Source organism: Balaenoptera musculus, chromosome 11, assembly GCF_009873245.2.
Source record: "Balaenoptera musculus isolate JJ_BM4_2016_0621 chromosome 11, mBalMus1.pri.v3, whole genome shotgun sequence".
NCBI lineage: Eukaryota > Metazoa > Chordata > Mammalia > Artiodactyla > Balaenopteridae > Balaenoptera > Balaenoptera musculus.
In genome coordinates, this window is record NC_045795.1 from 102,200,421 (window position 1) to 102,218,190 (window position 17,770).

Sequence of the window (17,770 nt, forward strand, 5' to 3'; positions counted from 1 at the left end):
GGTTTTTCAATTTTTGCCCGAAACTACGGGACGTTAGTAGGACTGCGAAGTAAAGAAAATTTCCCGATTTCACCCCTACGAGAACCCGGTGCCCTGGAGTTGTGGTTCCCGCTGTACGGAGAGGGGGCTGCAGGCCCCCGGGTCGCATCTAGGGTCTCTGCCAGCCTGCACCCTCGGGACCCTTCCCGGCCCATTCCCGAGGTTCGCCCTGGGAGGGAGTTAACCCCGCGGGGGAACGGCCCATACGGAGGACGAGTCCTCGAGACAATCAGCGGCTCCTGCTCGGGCTCCTTCAGGATTGTCAGGTCCCACAGCCCCAACCCTCTGCACGGTGCGGGAGGGGAAGAAGCCCCAGCGCTAGGCGGAACCGCCGGCCGCTGGGGGTTGGGCCGGCCTGCTGGGGGCGGGGCCTGGCGCGGGGGGCGGGGCCTGGCGTGGGGAACGCGGGCGCGCTGAGAGCGACGCGGACGCTGGGCCTGAGGTGGAGGTGAGGAGGGGACGGGCGGACGGGCAGGCGGGCCTGAGGGGGAGGCGAAGTGGGACGGACGGGGCCTGAGCGGCGGTGAGCGGGGCCGAGGCGGGACGGGAGGGCGGCGGGCCTGAGAGGGAAGTGAGACCGGACGGGCGGCGGGGGTGGGGTGGGGGTAGGGGTGGGGGTGGGGCGCGGTCCTCGGGGTCAGCGGTCCCGGAGGGAGCGGGGCGGAGCGGGGGAGGCCGGTGCCTGCGGGGCAGGAGGAGCCCCCGGCCGAGAAGCTTCCTTTCCTCGCCCGGCCGGGCCGCGGGGCGGGAGGTGTCCCTGTGAGCCCGGCGCGCGGGCCTGGGGTGGGGGTAGGGTGGGGCGGGGCGGGGCGCGGAGGGAGACCCAGGGGGCCGAGACCCGCGTCTGAGGCGCTCGAACCCCGTCCTCGCGTCCAGGGCCCGCGGTGTTCGCAGCGCCGAGGATGTGCGGGCGGACGTCCTGCCACCTGCCCAAGGAGGTCCTCGCCCGGGCCTGCGCCTACCGGGACCGGCAGGGCCAACGGCGACTCCCAGAGTGGAGGGACCCGGACCGGTACTGCCCGTCGTACAACAAGAGCCCGCAGTCCAGCAGCCCGGTGCTCCTGTCCCGGCTGCACGTGGAGAAGGTGAGCGCGGACCTGCCCTGCGCCCGCCGCTGCGCCTGTGCTGACGCCTCCGGGACGGGTCACTGTTCCTGGGGCCCCAGCTGCGTGCTGCTCTGCACGAGGCGCGCCAGCCCTGCTGCCTGCCCGGTTCATATGCATTTGAAAGCACTGTTTAAGGTAGCGTCTTTCAGACCTCACTGATCATCAGGGACCTTTCAATATCTTAAAAAAAAAAAAAAAAAAAAAAAAAGGATTTCCATGCCGCTTATGAGTCCAGCGAAGTCAGAATCTCTGGGCTTAGGGCAGGATTAAGACTAGCTAGTCTAAAAACACCTCTGACGTTTCTTGAACATTTAAGTTTCTATTCTTTCTGCTTGCGTCTTCAATCTTTTTATGTTTGTGTTTTACTGAAGCTAGGAACAGAGGTATTTGCTTTGGTATTATGAAGTGTAATTGCATTCTTTATCTTGGTACAATCTACTTCTGTAGTGTTGGAGTGGCCCATAATTTATAATCATGTTTTGGTTCTTGGCTTTATCTCCTGAAAGAGGGGGAGTGTGTGTCTGTATGCATGCACACCTGCAGTGTAATAAAAATGCTTCATTCCAGAAGTTAGTAGTTCTTCCATGTCTTAAATATTTTAAATATCCTTGGTATGTTTTTTAAAATCCTGATTGTTTCCATCTTGGATTTTTATTCTTTCTGATCCATAATGCTTAAGTCACTTGATACAATTGATTATACCCCTGCTGCATACTCTTCAGAACTGTTGTGATAATATGATAGTCAAAAAAGATTCATTTTTCCGTTACAGGGATCAGATTATTTTAGAAAAAAAAAATACCAGATGACTTTGATCTTTTTGGTTGAATGAAGCCATTTACATGAAATAGTTTATTCTCGAGCCATTTTTAGTGGATGCATACTTGTTGAAACTAAACAGACTTTTTTTAATGAGAGGCAAATCAAAGTAAAATCAATATCATGGGGAACCTTGACTGGGAAAGGAAAAAATAAAACGTTTCAGAGGGAGGCATAATTTGAAGAGAAAGAAGGATTAACTGTGTGAGGTTTCTTATTTTTTAGCCTTGGTTCTCTTTGTTACCACATCATTAAAATTATAGAATGAATGTTAGCTGGAAGAAAACTTTAACAGATGTAAAGACAGAAGTGTAGAAAGATTGTGAGTGGTCCTGGGTTACCCAGGCAGTGAGGGAAGAGCTGGTACCGAGGTCCCGTCCACTGTTCCCACTCCAGTGGATACTTCCTGGAACTAGGAATGGGGAAGGTGGAGCCCCTAAGCACGCATAGCCCTCCTCTTCTGTCAGTGATGTCAGTTTGCTGATGGAATGTTTTGACTCCACATCTCCAATAAATTTTATAAAGATTGCTAGGGTTTCCTAATTTTGATAAATATTTGAGGTTTCATTTATCTGAAAATGAACATCGTAAATTGTAAAGCGAAAATAGAACTATTTCAGATCACTAATCCGTATCATCAATGTCAGCACATGTGTATAGATTGTAACATTTGCATTTGAAGCCACTGACTTGCAAGTTACTTCCTCTTTCATTTATCTACCCCTGGTGCTACCAGCTGTTCAGGTTACAAGTCCAAGAGGGTAGAGGAAAAGATGACTAATATTGAGCAATATTTTCAGTATTTTGGCTTAGAAGCGGCTTTCTATTCATTGCTCCCAGTATGGGGCAGCCCTGTATTTGGGTTTGGTTTACAATTGTCCATTGAACACACTCAGGTTAAAGGTGATCAGTGGAATTCGTACGAGCATGATTTCTCAGCCTTGGCACTATTGACATTTTAAGTGGGATAATTGTTGTGGGAAGCTGACCTGTGTCTTGTAGAATGTTTAGCAGCGTCACTGGCCTCTACCCAGTAGATGCCAGTTTTCCCTAGGTCATCATAACCAAAAATGTCTCCTGACATTGCCAAATACCCACACGATATACCCACTCGATGCCAGTGGACCAGCCCTCACCCCCGGGCTTGGTGAAGTGAAGGTGGGGGGGGGGGGGGGCGGTGTCATAATTGTCCCGTGTCCAGAACCTCAGATCTAGAGTTTTGTCTTGTAAATTTCTGATGCGAGATTGTTTAGTTGGCTGTGAGATAATGTTATCTCTTATTTTCATTTATGCTTTGTGCAGGGAGCCCTTCTGCTTGGAAGGTACATTTGACACATTTGATTCCGGAAGAGAAAGAGGATTTACAAAAGCTCTGTGTTTTCACACATTCTTTCTCTTCCTTCCTTCTCTACCCTACCATTTCTTCCAGGATCACCTTTTCCTTAGTTATCCTGCGAGCTCGTTTATTGGTTTTAAAGGCTGCTTCTGTCTTTAAGGAGGAAGCAACACATGCATGTATATATGTATGTATGTATATATGTATGTATGTATATATGTATGTAGGTATGTATGCATGTATATATATGCATGTATATATGCATGTATATATGTATGTATGTATGTATGTATATATGTATGCATGTATGTATGTATGCATGTATATATGTATGTGTATATGTATGTATTATGTATGCGTGTATATATGTATGTATATATGTATGTATGTATATATGTATGTATGTATGTGTATATGTATGCATGTATATATGTATGTATGTATGCATGTATATATGTATGTATGTATGTATGTATATATGTATGCATGTGTATATGTATGTATGTATGTATGCATGTGTATATGTATGTATGTATGTATGCATGTATATATGTATGTATGTATATGTGTATGCATGTATATATGTATGTATATATGTATGTATGCATGTATATATGTATGTATGTATATATGTATGCATGCATGCATGTATGTGTGTATATATGTATGTATGTGTATATGTATGTATGCGTGTATATATGTATGCATGTATATATGTATGTATGTATATATGTATGTATGTGTATATGTATGCATGTATATATGTATGTATGTATGCATGTATATATGTATGTATATATGTATGTATGTGTATATGTATGCATGTATGTATGTATATATGTATGTATACATGCATGTATATATATATGTATGTATACATGTATGTATGTATGTATGTATGCATGTATATATGTATGTATATACGTATGTATGTGTATATGTATGCATGTATATACGTATGTATGTGTATACGTATGCATGTATATACGTATGTATGTATGCATGTATGTATATATGTATGTGTGCATATATGTATGTATGTATGTATGTATGTGTACATATGTACAGTTGATCCTCATTCTTCATAGATTCTGTGTTGGTAAATTTGCCTACTTGCCTACTTTGTAACCCCCAAAATAATACTCATGATGCTTTTGTAGTCATTCGTGGACATACAGAGTGGTGAAATATTCAAGTTACCCAAATATGTATTCCTAACTGAGATCAAGTAAGATGAAGCTCTACTTTCTTGTTTCACTTTTTATACTATAAACAAGTGTCTTTTTTGAGATCTGTTTATTGCCATGTTTTTTGCATTTCTATGCTTTTTGTTGGTGATCTTAGTGTTTAAAATTGTCCCCAAGCATAGTGGTAAAGTGCAGGCTAGAATTCCTAAATGCAAGAAGGGCGTAATATGCCTTACAGAGAAAATACATGTGTTAGAGACGCTTCGTTCAGGCATGAGTTACTGTGGCTGCTGGTCATGAATTCAACATTAATGAACCAACAATATATGTTAAATAAAGTTTAACATATAATAATAAATATGTTAAAAACACACAGAAGACAAGGTTGTATATCGATCAGTTGATGAAAATGTTGTCACTATAGGTTCCTGGCAACCTAACGGTGTTTCCCCTAAGAGCTGCAGTTCAGTGTTCCCTACTTCAGTGTTCGTGGCAACTTGGTACAACCTACCTGTCATGTATAACAAGAATGGGTCTGTGTTGTGTATGTGTGTGTGTGTGTGTGTGTGTGTGTGTTTGTATGGCAAGGGGATTAACTAATACAGGCAAGATATTGAAAGAAGTGGGACAGGATCCTGTGAAGAGCACAGTGGAGGAATTAGCTTTAAACAAAAGGGAAGCCCAGGACTTCCCTGGTGGTCCAGTGGTTAAGACTCCGTGATCCCAGTGCGAGGGTCCCGGGTTCGATCCCTGGTCAGGGAACTAGATCCCGCATGCTGCAACTAAAGATCCCACGTGCTGCAACTAAGACCCGGTGCAGCCAAATAAATTTAAGAGGAAAAAAAAGGGAAGCCCTTCTAAGACACTACTACTGACAGGTCCCCTCTTGGAATTCCATCCTCTCAACTTTTTTCATTCTGCTTTTATCTCTCTAGGAACTTTTTGTTGGACTGCACTTTTTCCTCATTTCTCCTTTTTGTTTTTGTACCCCCAGGTTTGATCCTGTGATTGATTTGCTCTCTAAGAAACTTTATCCTAATGGCTTTACCAGTCACCTTTGTATAGAAGATTTTGCTATTTCTTTTTCATCATAACCTCAAAAAATATTAAACTACAATTAGTGAGCTTATTCTATGCCACACATCTAACCTCATAAGTAGCAGAGAAGGGACTTTTGAACCAGGGTCTTCTTACAAAGGCCGTTTTCTTTCCTTTATACCAGAGGTTGGCAAACCATGGTCCTCAGACCAAATCTGGCTCACTGCCTGTTTTTATCAATAAAGTTTTATTAGAATACAGCCATGCTCACTTGTTCTTTGGCTGCTTTCACACTACCAACGGTGGCAGAGTTGAGTTGAGTTGCAGCAGAGACTGTGTGGACTCAGAAAGCCAAAAATATTTACTGTCTGGTCCATTACAGAAAAAGTTTGCTGACCCATTCTCTGTACCATGCTGCCTCTCTCCTAAGCTTTAATTCCACATGCTTGTTGGACATAGTAAACCTCTGTCTGTGGATTTTATTCTAGTAACTCAGAACAACCTTTATATTATGTTCACCAGTGAGGAATTAGGAGAAGGCATTGCAGGCATGGTTTGTCTCTTCCCTGGAGTCTGGGGCCTCAGCTGAGAAGGCATTGGGGCTAGAATCATCTAGAGCAGGAGGCAGAAAACTAGGGCCCTCTGATCATTTTTGTAAATGAAATTTTATGGGACAGAGCAACATCCATTTATCAATTGTCTATGGCTGTTCTGTCCCTATAATAGCGTTTATAACAAAGACTGTAAAGTCTACAGTACTTAATATTTAGCCTTTTAGAGAAGAGTTTACCAACATCTGATCTAGAGGCATCTTCAGGGCTTCCCTGGTGGCGCAGTGGTTGAGAATCTGCCTGCTAATGCAGGGGACACGGGTTCGAGCCCTGGTCTGGGAAGATCCCACATGCCGCGGAGCAACTAGGCCCGTGAGCCACAGCTACTGAGCCTGCGCGTCTGGAGCCTGTGCCCCGCGACGGGACGGGCCGCAATAGTGAAAGGCCCGCGCACCGCGATGAAGAGTGGCCCCCACTTGCCGCAACTAGAGAAAGCCCTCGCACGAACCGAAGACCCAACACAGTCAAAAAAATAAATAAATAAATAGAGGCATCTTCACTCTCTTATCTGGCAGTTGATGTTGGCTCTGAACTGGGGCTTTTGACCAAAGCCCCTACATGTGGCCTCTCCACAAAGCCTGGGCTTTTTCACCAAGGTGGCTGGATTTCTTATATGGCAGCTCAGGGCAGCGAAGGCAGTGTCTCGGCAAACAAGGAGGAAGCTGAAAAACCTTTTCTGACTTAGCCTTAGAAATCATACAGTGTCACTCGTGCCACATTCTGTTGGATAGAAGCAGGTCACAGGCCCGTCCAGATTCAAGAAAAGGGCACATAGGTCCCCCACACAGCTCTTGATGGGAGAAGCGTCAAAGACTTTGGGACCCTTTTTCTAAGCTGCCACAGACTTCCCGCTGTTACCTGAAATTCAACATGTGATCTTTCCCCACATCAAACTTCTTTTCGGATTTTTCTCTTTTGTTCAGTAGCACCGTCATTATTTCAGGCTTCTGGGCCTGAAAACTTAATCATCCCTGTTTTCTTTGTCCATTTGACACCACAATTTCTTTTCTTCTTTTTTCTTTCTATCTTTTGAATGTCTTTTATTCTCACTACTGTCACCAGACCTACTGTACCACCCTAGCAGAACCTAAAATGTACTCTCTGCTCACTGGTGTCTTCCAACTCAGTGTAGTACACCGTGAGAATAGTGTGTGTGCGTGTGTGTGTGCGTTTTAATCTATAGATTTCATCAAATTCTCAAGGGACCAGTTACCCCAAAAAAGTTTAACAACCATGTGTTGAGGGTGAGGCCCCAAGACTACCCCCACATTCGGAGGTGCGTTCGAAGGACTCAGCATGTGACGTGGCTAAGCTTTATTACAGTGAAAGCATACACAGTAGAACCAGCAAGGGAAAAGAAACAAGTAGAAATGTGGAGAAATTCATGCACAAGCTTCCTTATCGTCTCTCCTTCCTGTGAGGGGGCACACCAAGCATGTTTTCTCCCCAGCAGTGAAAAATGTAGTAACGTGCAGTGTCTCTGCCCAGGGAAACCCATTAGAAACTTAGGCGCAAGGTTTTTGTCGGGGGCTGGTCATCTAGGCACTCTCTGCCTGGCAAGTACCAAAGTTCTAGACTCCTAGAAGGAAAGCAGGTACTCAGCATAAACCTCATTTTTTGCACAAAGTAGGCATAGTATACCATCTTTATCAGTTAGGGAAAGGTGGAAACACTAAAAATCCAAGTTCTCAGATCCTAACTGAGGGCCAATCCTGTAAGCAGGCCTTCCTACAAATAGCATCCTCAGGCTTGCTATAACTTGGCTGCACAAAACCACTTCCTGCACATTCTTGACACGGCCTCTAATTTCATATCTGGTCTTCCCTCCCATCTCTTCTCTGTCTGATTCCTATACCTCTTGTGGGATCCAATCCAAGAACCACCTCACCCTATTCCTTCCCCTCTGCCCTTCCCAAGGAGTTGATAATACTTCTCCATTCCATCTCTCACAGATCACTCTCCACTGAACTTTTTTGACACTCCTTGTGTGTACCACTTATATGGCCCTTAGCCTATGGTATCTTATCACTTCATATTTTTAATGTCTGTGTGGCCTCACGAGTTATAGTGCAAGCCCTTTGAGGTTAAGCACCTTCCATGTGCCCCCATACTACCCTATGTATCCCTTAATCATAGCATGTACCTTTTTATATGATGGTTGCCTGTAACGTGTGCTTCTTGAGAGCTGGGGCCATGTGAAGTGCAGGGCCTGGTACTATGTCTCTCCTGCAGTAGGCACTCATTAAAAGTTTACAGAAATTAAAGCTCTTTGTATCCCCCATCCTACCCAAGCAGAATGTCATACATTCTAATAAATATGGTTGCTAGAGAACTCAAATTACTCACATCATGATACGTCATTAAAATTGTTTTCAAGTAGAATCTTTCCCTATTAATAATCCTCTTTGTATTTTGATACTAGTAGTAATGTAATGCATGTACTGAATTAGTTTTTCTAAATTTCATTATGATCTCCTCACTGGATCTTAACCTTTTTCGTGGCAGGGCGCAGACTCATCTGAGCGTATCATTGCTCCCATGCGGTGGGGCTTGGTCCCATCTTGGTTTAAAGAAGCTGATCCTTCCAAGCTGCAGTACAACACTAGCAACTGTCGTAGTGATACCATAATGGAGAAACGGTCCTTTAAGGTAGGTAGCTGGTCTAGGGAAAAGGCACATATTCTGATATTTTATCTAACAGAACTATTAGTGCCTTATATACCTGAGAAATAGTTCCAAAGTGTGTTCCCAGTTTTTAATGTAGAGTGCTGTTCTCTTTATTACTGTGTGACAAAGCATGCCAAGACAACAGTTTATTATTTCTCATAATAAACCATGGGCTGCCTGGGCTCAACTAGACAGTTTTTACTCAACCAGAGGTTCTCATGTAGTTCTAATCAGATGACAGCTGGATGTCCCAGGTGGCTTCTTAACCCACATGTGTGACACCTCAGCTGGGATGAGTAGAACAACTGGAGGCCTTTCCATGTGCCTGCTAGGGGGTGTCAAGGTGGTCAGGCATCTCACATGGCATCTGGCTTATCCAGAGTTCACCATCCAAGGGAGCAGGGCGGGAGCTGCAGGGCTTTGTGACCTTGCCTTGGAAATCATAACAGCGTCACTTCTGCTGCGTTCTGTTGGTCATACAGAGCCAGCCTGAGATCACTGAGGGAGGGGACTACATAGTATGTGAATATTGGTAGGCGTGGTTCTCTGGGGGGCCAGCTTTGGAGACTAGCTACCACAGTGCCTGTTTCCTGCTATGTACATTATTTAATCTTTTCAACATCTGTGTAAGTGTGACTTTATACATAAGAAATGTGACATACAGAGGAATTAACTGCTCTGAGGTCACACATTGGCAGATCTGAGATTTTAAGTCCATGAAACATGTTTCCATCACTAAGACCATATCTTGCTCATGTTTTCCCTCAGGTGCCTCTGGGAAAGGGAAGACGCTGTGTTGTTTTAGCAGATGGTTTCTATGAGTGGCAGCGATGTCAGAGAACAAACCGGACGCAGCCCTACTTCATCTACTTCCCCCAAATCAAAACAGAAAAGGTATCATCAGCAGTGTATATCTGTGTCTGTGTCTTTGTGTGTTTGGTATGTTCTCTGAGCTTCTTGCATTTTTGGTTTGATGTCTTTCCTATTTTTTTGAAAATTCTCAGCCATTATCTATTCAACTATTTCTTCTGCCCCATTTTCTCTTCTCTTTCTGGCATTCTAATTATATATGCGTTAGACGGTTTGATATTGTCCCATAGTTTTTGGATGTTCTCTTATGTATATTTCATTCTTTTTTCTCTGTGTTTCAGTTTGAGTGATTTTTATTGACCTGTTTTTAAGTTCACTGTTCTTTCTTATTTCACTGAAATTGCTTATCTGCCTGTTCATGCATGTTGTCTACCTTTTCTATAAGAGCTATTATATATATATATGTAATACATAGCTAATATATATATATAGTAATTACACTTAAATTCCTGTCTGATAGTTTCAGCATTTGGGAAATGTAATCTCTTGAGTCTGGTCCTGTTGATTTCTATATATCTTGGCAATTCATTGGTTATTTTTGGCTTTTTGTATGTCTTATAATTTTTTATTGATTGCCAGACATAGTAGATAGGACAGAGACTGAGATCAATAATATTTGTGTCTGGAAATGGATATGTTTATTCTTTTTTGGCTGCCTTGGGTCTTCGTTGCTGCGCGCAGGCTTTCCCTAGTTGCGGCGAGCGGCGAGTGGGGGCTGCTCTTCGTTGCCGTGTGCGGGCTTCTTATCGCGGTGGCTTCTCTTGTTGCGGAGCACGGGCTCTAGGCGCGCGGGCTTCAGTAGTTGTGGCGCACGGGCTTAGTTGCTCTGCTGTATGTGGGATCTTCCCAGACCAGGGATCGAACCCACGTTGCCTGCACTGGCAGGCGGATTCTTAAACACGGCGCCAGCAGGGAAGTCCCTGTTTATTCTTTTATTAGGCCATTAATGTCCGAGGTTTAGTTGATCTTGTCCGGAGCTGAACTGGGTTTGGTTTTGTTGTGCACCACAGGCTTTAAATATTTCTCTGCTGTCACCTTGTGTTTAGGGTAAGGGTTGGTTTTCCAGAGGGTTTTTCTCAGTAGCCCTGCTCCCTGCAGCTGTTGCTACGTCCCTTTGAGCCTGTGCCTTCCAGAGGCTCTCTCCATGCTCTTGCCCCTCCCCCAGAGGTAGACTGCTGTTGCTTGTCATTTGGTGTGCAGGGAGGTGGAGAGAGTTCTCCATTGTCTTGGTTCAGTCTCAGTCTTAAGCAGAGCTGTGTCCCCGGCTCTCAGGCTCAAGCTTTCTCAGTGATCCTGCTCCTTCCCCAGGGGCGTAGAGGGTTTTTTTCTTTTGCCCTTTTCCAGCTTCAGGGGGTCTTTACCTGTATCTTAGGAGCGATAGGATTTATCCCTTTTCCCCTTGGCCCCTTAAGGTTTTTGTTCTTTAGAGGAGAAGTGACCAGCTGAGGCTTCTCACCATCCCTGAGGCAAAAGAGCTCCCCGTGTCTAGCACACATTGGCAAGGAGGCTTTCTCCAGTCCCCTGCCCCCAGTCTCTCTCGATAGCACCTGTGGAGGGTGGTCTGCAAGCTGAGGCAAACTTCCCTGATGTCTGCAGCCCCCAGGGGTTCTGTGCTCTCAGGCTAGCCCACACTCTGCATCGAGCAATTTGATGATAATTTTATCTGAATTCTTACCTGCTACATGAAGGAGGCCTTGTTTTCCTTCTGTTACCACTGGGAAGCCAGTACTGGTGTCTCATCTCCTCTTGGATGACCCTGTCTTTCCATAAAGTTCAGGTTAATTGGTTGCCCTGTGACCTCAGTTCTCTGACGAGTTTAAGTTATGATTATTTAGATTCTCTACCTTTTTTTTTGTTAGGGTGGAGGTGACACTTTCCAGCCTTCTGTATTCTAGGCCTTGAACTGAATCTTAAATGGCAAGTAAGAGTTGGCATGATGAAAAAGGGAAGGGAAGACCTTTGGGGCAGAGGAAAGTTGCTTCTGCGAGATAGAGGGGCATGAAATTGCATGAGGGCATCATTTAGAAATAGCTGGGCTTAATTCAAGTTAACATTGTAATTGAAAGCCGGAATGATTATCCAGATCATGGAAGGCCTGAATATCCACTGAAGGTGTTAAACTGTATTGTGAAAGCATTAAGGAGCCATAAATCTATTGCTTCAGTGAGTATCTGCCACCAAGCCTCTTTCCTTCTGCGACAGTGGATCAAGAGGACCCGTGCTAAAGGCATGGGCTGAATTACTTCTAAAATGATCGCCATGCTCTCAGGTCTGTAATAGTACCCAACCTGCAGGGGGGAAGGCGGCTGCTGAGTATCTAATCTACCGTGGATGTTGCTTCCAGTCAGAGAGCATGGGCGCTGCAGATGGCCCTGAGGACTGGGAGAAAGTCTGGGACAACTGGAGGCCGCTGACAATGGCCGGGCTCTTTGACTGCTGGGAGCCCCCGGCGGGAGGAGACTGCCTGTATTCTTACACCATCATCACAGTGGATTCTTGCAAAGGCTTGAATGGCATCCACCACAGGCAAGTCACACTTCTCATGCCTGGGTCCAAAAGGATTCAGGGCAGGGTTTGTCCTCTTTGCTTTTAGATAGGCAGCTTCTGTACGCACAGATTTAGAGAGTAGGAAAGTAAGACAGTTGCTTCACAAAGTATAGTCAGTTTGGCTGTAACATGATATGCATTCCTAAAAATCACCACACTATGCAAAATTGCACTATGAAAACCATAGGACTTACGGGAAAAGTGGGACTAAGGGGACAACACTTAAAAATTTTGTCAGTGACACAGTAAAAAAAAAAAAAAAAATAGGAATCTAGTAAAAACAGTACTATCGCTCCATGCATTAAGTGGTTAAGAAGTACATAGATATTACAATAAATATGGCACTTTACCTTAGAAAGACCTGAAACTGACTTGTGGAAGTGAGTGTCGCAAGAGTTGCAGCTTGTGTTATTGTGCAGTGGTAGAAGGAAGATTCTGCAAAATTATCGTCTTTTGCAGTCTTAAATCCTGGGGCATGTTCTTCTGCCTTTGAAACGTTGTTCCTTCGAGGCATGCCTTTATAATAGATACGTATTTAATCAAAACTGAACATTTTGGTCCAATGTGTGGCCTCCTCCAATTAACTTCAGTATCACTAGTGGAAATTCCCTAACAGCATCTTCATCTGTACTCATGTCTTCTCCCAACAGCTGAGAGCTCTGGAAATGGCAGCAGTGTTTGGGGCCACCAAAACAGCCATTACTAGCACTAAGAGGAGCCACCTCTGTGGTGTTTGTGTGGTCTTTGTGTATAGAGAGGGCATTCTCTTTGTGAGAAAGCTTCCAGTTTTTTAGTTTTTTTACTGTTCGGCTTTCAGTCCATATCTTTCCATTGCTTCTATTCCTTCAGACCTGGCTGGTATTGACTTTATAACACTTCTTGCAATTGTTCCAGCCGTGGATGTTCCTTTTTTCCCAGCCCTGTTACTGTTGTGGATCCTTTATGTCTGTTGCTCGGGAGATATCACATGTTCTCTTCTTGCTTTCAAGACGCTTTATTATTATTTCAAGCTTCTCGTCAAGACTTACAAGTTTTCTGTTGGCATGCACTGCTTAGCGTGTTTGAGCCAGGAAGCTTAGACATGTTTGAGATGTTGAATGAATAGTTTTTTTAATATAGAGAAAAGTTTACAAATGCAAAATGAGAACAGAACACAACTTTGGAGGATAATATGCAGTGAGCCAAGGTAGCCGGCAGTGTTTGAGATGTGTGCATTTTGTGTACTCTTACAAGGCTCAGTTCAGCGGGGTGCAGTTTTCTGTGTTCACTTTGTGTTTCTCACAGACAAAACCGTATATAAGCAAAGGCAAAATCTGCATTATGTTCTAATAGATCAATCACATTGGAACAGATTTTCATTTTAAAAACAAGCGTTACAGGACTTCCCTGGTGGTCCAGTGGCTAAGACTCTGCGCTCCCAATGCAGGGGGCCCGGGTTCGATCCCTGGTCAGGGAACTAGGTCCCACATGCATGCCGCAACTAAGAGTTCGCATGCTGCAGCGAAGATCCCGCACAAGGCAACAAAGATCCTGTGTGCTGCAACTAAGACCCAAAGCAGCCAAATAAATAAATAAATAAATAATTTAAAAATATATTTAATAAAATAAAAAACAAACGTTAGCAGAACTGACTATACTTGTGTAACACTTTCACAGTTTTTGCCAGATCTGCGTGTCCTCAGAAGTAATTTTATGATCTTTTGCGGGAAAGAACGCAGTGCTGCACACACTGGATTACCGATTTTAGCCCTCTTGTCCTAAGCGTTCTGTCTGAAGTGATGCTTTCATGGGATATAATAGTTCTAGTTTTTGCTAATTCACCTTAAAATAAATTCCTATTTCATCTAATCTAAGATTTTGTACCACTATTTTATACATTGTTAAGAAAAATAAAGTGCTGCCAATTATTGCCAATTAAAGTGTGATACAGTGCAGAGATGCCGTTCATCATAAAATGCATCTGGATTTCAAAGATCTTAAAATACCCTTTTTTTTCCTTAATATTTATTGATTTATTTAAATTTATTTGGTTGCCCCAGGTCTTAGTTGTGGCAGGTGGGCTCCTTAGTTGCAGCATGTGGGCTCCTTAGTTGTGGCATGCAAACTCTCAGTTGCGGCACGTGTGTGAGATCTAGTTCCCTGACCAGGGATCGAACCTGGGCCCCCTGCATTGGGAGCTTGGAGTCCCAACCACTGCACCACCAGGGAAGTCCCTTAAAACACTTTTTAAAAGTACCTGTTTGGAGGAATTCCCTGGCGATCCAGTGGTTAGGACTCTGTGCTTCCACTGCTGAGGGCCTGGGTTCGATCTCTGGTCAGGGAACTAAGAATCCCATAAGCCGTGCAGTGCGGCCAAAAAAATTAATTAAATTAAAATAAACTAAAATGTTTGACTTGTTGAAGTAATAATAATTATTAAAATAGATGTTAACGCATTTATCTCCTATCTGTACCACCCACCAATGAAGTGTGTACATTCTTTGCATTGGCCCAGAACATAAAATTGGGGGCTAAACAAGGGATCTTTTCCTAACATCTGCTGGGTACCAGGAGTCATCTGAGGCAGGCTCTTTGCTTTTCTGAGCCATAGTTTCTTTTTGTTCACAATTATATAAATAGCTCTTTCTTAGATAAATCTTCCATGGGTGATAAGGCTGGAGAGTATTATTGATAGACACGTTTTCCAGGGTTTATTTTCCCTTTAAGTCTAGGCTGGAGTGTCGTAAAGGTCACCAGTTTGCTAGCGTGTACACTGGAGTGGATCCACTCATAGCACGGGGCACTGTCTTTGCCATCTGACTCTGTTAAGCTGGCTCTCCTGGTGTTGAGTTTTGTGCCCTGTTGGTCCCTGGGGGTGGGGGGGTGGGGGGGACACCGGGCAGCAACTGGCACGTGAGGCGCGGAGGGAGGGTGAGCTGCTGCTTGGGGCAGTTTGCGCTTCAGCTGACCAGGCCTCTCCCCGCCGCCCCCCACCCCCCACCCCCGCTGCTCCCGACCACTGTCTTCACCGCACGGGCTAGGATGCCTGCCATACTAGATGGAGAGGAGGCAGTCTCTATGTGGCTGGACTTCGGGGAGGTCTCAGCTCAAGAAGCTCTGAAGTTAATTCACCCCACGGAGAACATCACCTTCCACCGAGTCTCCTCCGTGGTGAACAGCTCCCGGAACAACACTCCTGAGTGCCTGCTTCCTCTCCGCTTGCTGGGCAGAAAGGTAGGGCCTCTGACTGCGACAGTCCTTCCTGAGCTTTCTGCCTGCCGTCGGTGTGACCTGTTCATTTCATGCTGTGACCTTGCACAATCAGAGACTGAATACAGACCACCCTAGATTCACCTTCCTCGTGCACGGCAAGGTGGACCAGGGCAGTGACTCTCAAAGCGGGCTGTGCCTCGGGAGTCCTCAGGAGACCTGTTGCAAAATGGAAATGCCAGCCTCTATCTAGACCTACTGCTTCAGTATTCAGGGCTGGGCTTGGGCTTCTGTATCTTTAAGAAGCTGCCTTGGTGGGTCTGATAATAAGCCAAGTTTGAGGATTCCTAATCTAGAGGGTGATTGTGAGAAGGACAAAGGCGCCCTTGACCATAACTGTATCTCTCGCCAACCAGATGTGTGATTTATGTCTGTTTTCTGCACCTCTGTTTTCCCAACTACAAGAGGGAGGAGTTCCAATCCTCTTTCCCCTTCAGGGGGATTTGAGAACATTCCTGCCGTGAACTTTAACTTCTTAGAATTGGCGGGGATCCAGATGATGTATTTTGAAGGGAAGGTGAACAGGCAAGAGGCCTCGGTGAGAAGGAAGTCCCAGAGCAGAAGCTGGCCCCTGCTGATACCCGGGGTGAAGGTTTAGGGGCAGCAACTGTTTGTCAGTGGCACAGAGGGACCTGAAGTAAGACGTGGTCTGACTGTTCCAAAGTAGGCATCTTAGGGTGCCTGAGAAGTGTGCAGGACAATGACGGCTAGAACAGCTGCCCCCTTCCCCACTTTTCTAAAAGTTTATTAAGTTTTCATACTCACTGTCAGTGTCATCCTTTTTCTTCAGTTCTCTCGAACTCCTGCTCCCCTGACACTTTTTTTCATTACCCGTCTCTAAAAATGTCATTGTATGTATTCCTTTTGCACTAGACACTGCCCCGTTTCTGCCATGGTCTTTACTCCAGAAGAATTCACATTCTGGAGAGGTGGCATCGTGTGAACTCAGAAGCTTCAGTCCGGGGTTGGCGAAGGTGTAGAGGAAGCAGAGGGAGCGGGGCTGGTAGGGGGCTGTGTGGAGGGCGGTGCCGCGGGAGAGAGCTGCGCTCGGCCCTCGGCTGACTCCCGCCCTCCAGCTCACCTCCCCACCCCACGCTGCCAGGTCTTGGCTGAAGCACACACTTTTCCCTGACACTGCTTCACTGTCTGCCCGTGTTCGGAGTGCCCAGCGGCCCTCTTCTCCGGCTGGCCCCGCACACCTCCTCTGGGAAGCCTCCTCTGGGAGCTGCTCCCTCCTCCTTGCAGCCCTTGGAGCACACTCTGCTCCTCTCCTCCCACTCCTGATGAGGGGCCCCAGCTGGCCCTTGGTGACATTTTCCATGCCGAGGTCAATACCTAATGCCTCTTCCCCTCTTTCTTCCCTTGGAGTTGGCCTATTTCCAAAAGCTTGAGCTGGTGGTTTGAGCTTTTCCTTCTTTCTCCTTAGGAGCTCAAGGCAAGTGGCAGCAGCCAGAAGATGTTGCAATGGCTGGCCACAAAGTCACCCAAAAAGCAAGACACCAAAACACCCCAAAAGGCAGAGTCAGATGTGCCCCAGTGGTCCAGCCAGTTCTGGAAGAAGAGCCCGCTCTCCCCCAAGAGAGGCGGCGCTGACCTCCTGGAGCGATGGCTGAAGCGGGAGAAGGAGGAGGAGCCTGTGGCCAAGCGGCCTCACACCCAGTAGCGCAGGACTTCCAGAGGCCGAGGCCGAGGTGCGCCGCGCTGAACACCACGGTGACGACAGGTTGGGGGGGTGGGTGTGGCTTGGAGGAGGTAGCACAGTGTTAGTTAACAGTTGTGGCTTCTTGGGGGAGTGGCTGTCCTGACTGTGACTGGGAACCCCCAGTGGGGTGGGTGGGCAGCCTGGGAAAAGGGAGAGGCACCACCGTCAACTCATGATGGGGGGGGGCCCTTGTGGCCACGGCTCTCTCCTGGAACCCCGGGGACCCTCCCTCAGAGTCTGACCCTGCTGGCAGTTCTCAGCGTCCCCTGGTACTGCTTAGCAGAGGCTGTTTTCTGTTTAGCCTTCTGGCTCTTTTCAGTGCTTTGGAATTAAGTTCTTAAAACATTGTATTTTTTTCTGAATAAAGTGTTTGATAAACTGTTTACATTTCAGAAAATGCTGCTGGTGGGAAGAACTCTGGATCTCATTGTTTTCTCCTGGCATAGTCCTAGGGAATGGTTTTGTCACAATGTGGGGCATTGGGGTTTTTGTGGACAATACTGCTTTTCTGGAAACAACAAAAAGGCTTGGTGGGGCGCTCTTTATTGTGTCTCTGTTCACTCGTAATACTTGAAAGTTGCCCGAATCTTTTAGCTTAA

General features: G+C 45.8%; 1 protein-coding gene across 2 annotated transcripts; it reads left to right on the forward strand.

Annotated features, from left to right (window-relative positions):
- Positions 1 to 422: 422 nt before the first annotated feature.
- Positions 423 to 17,554, forward strand: HMCES (5-hydroxymethylcytosine binding, ES cell specific). Of its 2 annotated transcripts, none has more exons than XM_036869737.1 (7): positions 423 to 487; positions 916 to 1,124; positions 8,642 to 8,785; positions 9,572 to 9,697; positions 12,018 to 12,199; positions 15,241 to 15,433; positions 16,896 to 17,554. In XM_036869737.1, exons 2-7 carry the CDS (start codon positions 942 to 944, stop codon positions 17,130 to 17,132), a joined length of 1,065 nt encoding a protein of 354 aa, XP_036725632.1. In that variant the 5' UTR covers positions 423 to 487; positions 916 to 941; the 3' UTR covers positions 17,133 to 17,554. The 2 variants fall into 2 exon arrangements, with proteins under 2 accessions (XP_036725632.1, XP_036725633.1); XM_036869738.1 differs by lacking the exon at positions 423 to 487 and adding an exon at positions 501 to 562.
- Positions 17,555 to 17,770: the final 216 nt, after the last annotated feature.

Excerpts from the sequence above, each read along its gene's own strand:
- HMCES (XM_036869737.1), top strand. The coding sequence starts at position 942 with ATGTGCGGGCGGACGTCCTGCCACCTGCCCAAGGAGGTCCTCGCCCGG. Across the intron at positions 1,125-8,641 it reads CCCGGCTGCACGTGGAGAAG|GGCGCAGACTCATCTGAGCG; the intron begins GTGAGCGCGGAC and ends TTTTCGTGGCAG. Across the intron at positions 15,434-16,895 it reads TCCGCTTGCTGGGCAGAAAG|GAGCTCAAGGCAAGTGGCAG; the intron begins GTAGGGCCTCTG and ends CTTTCTCCTTAG.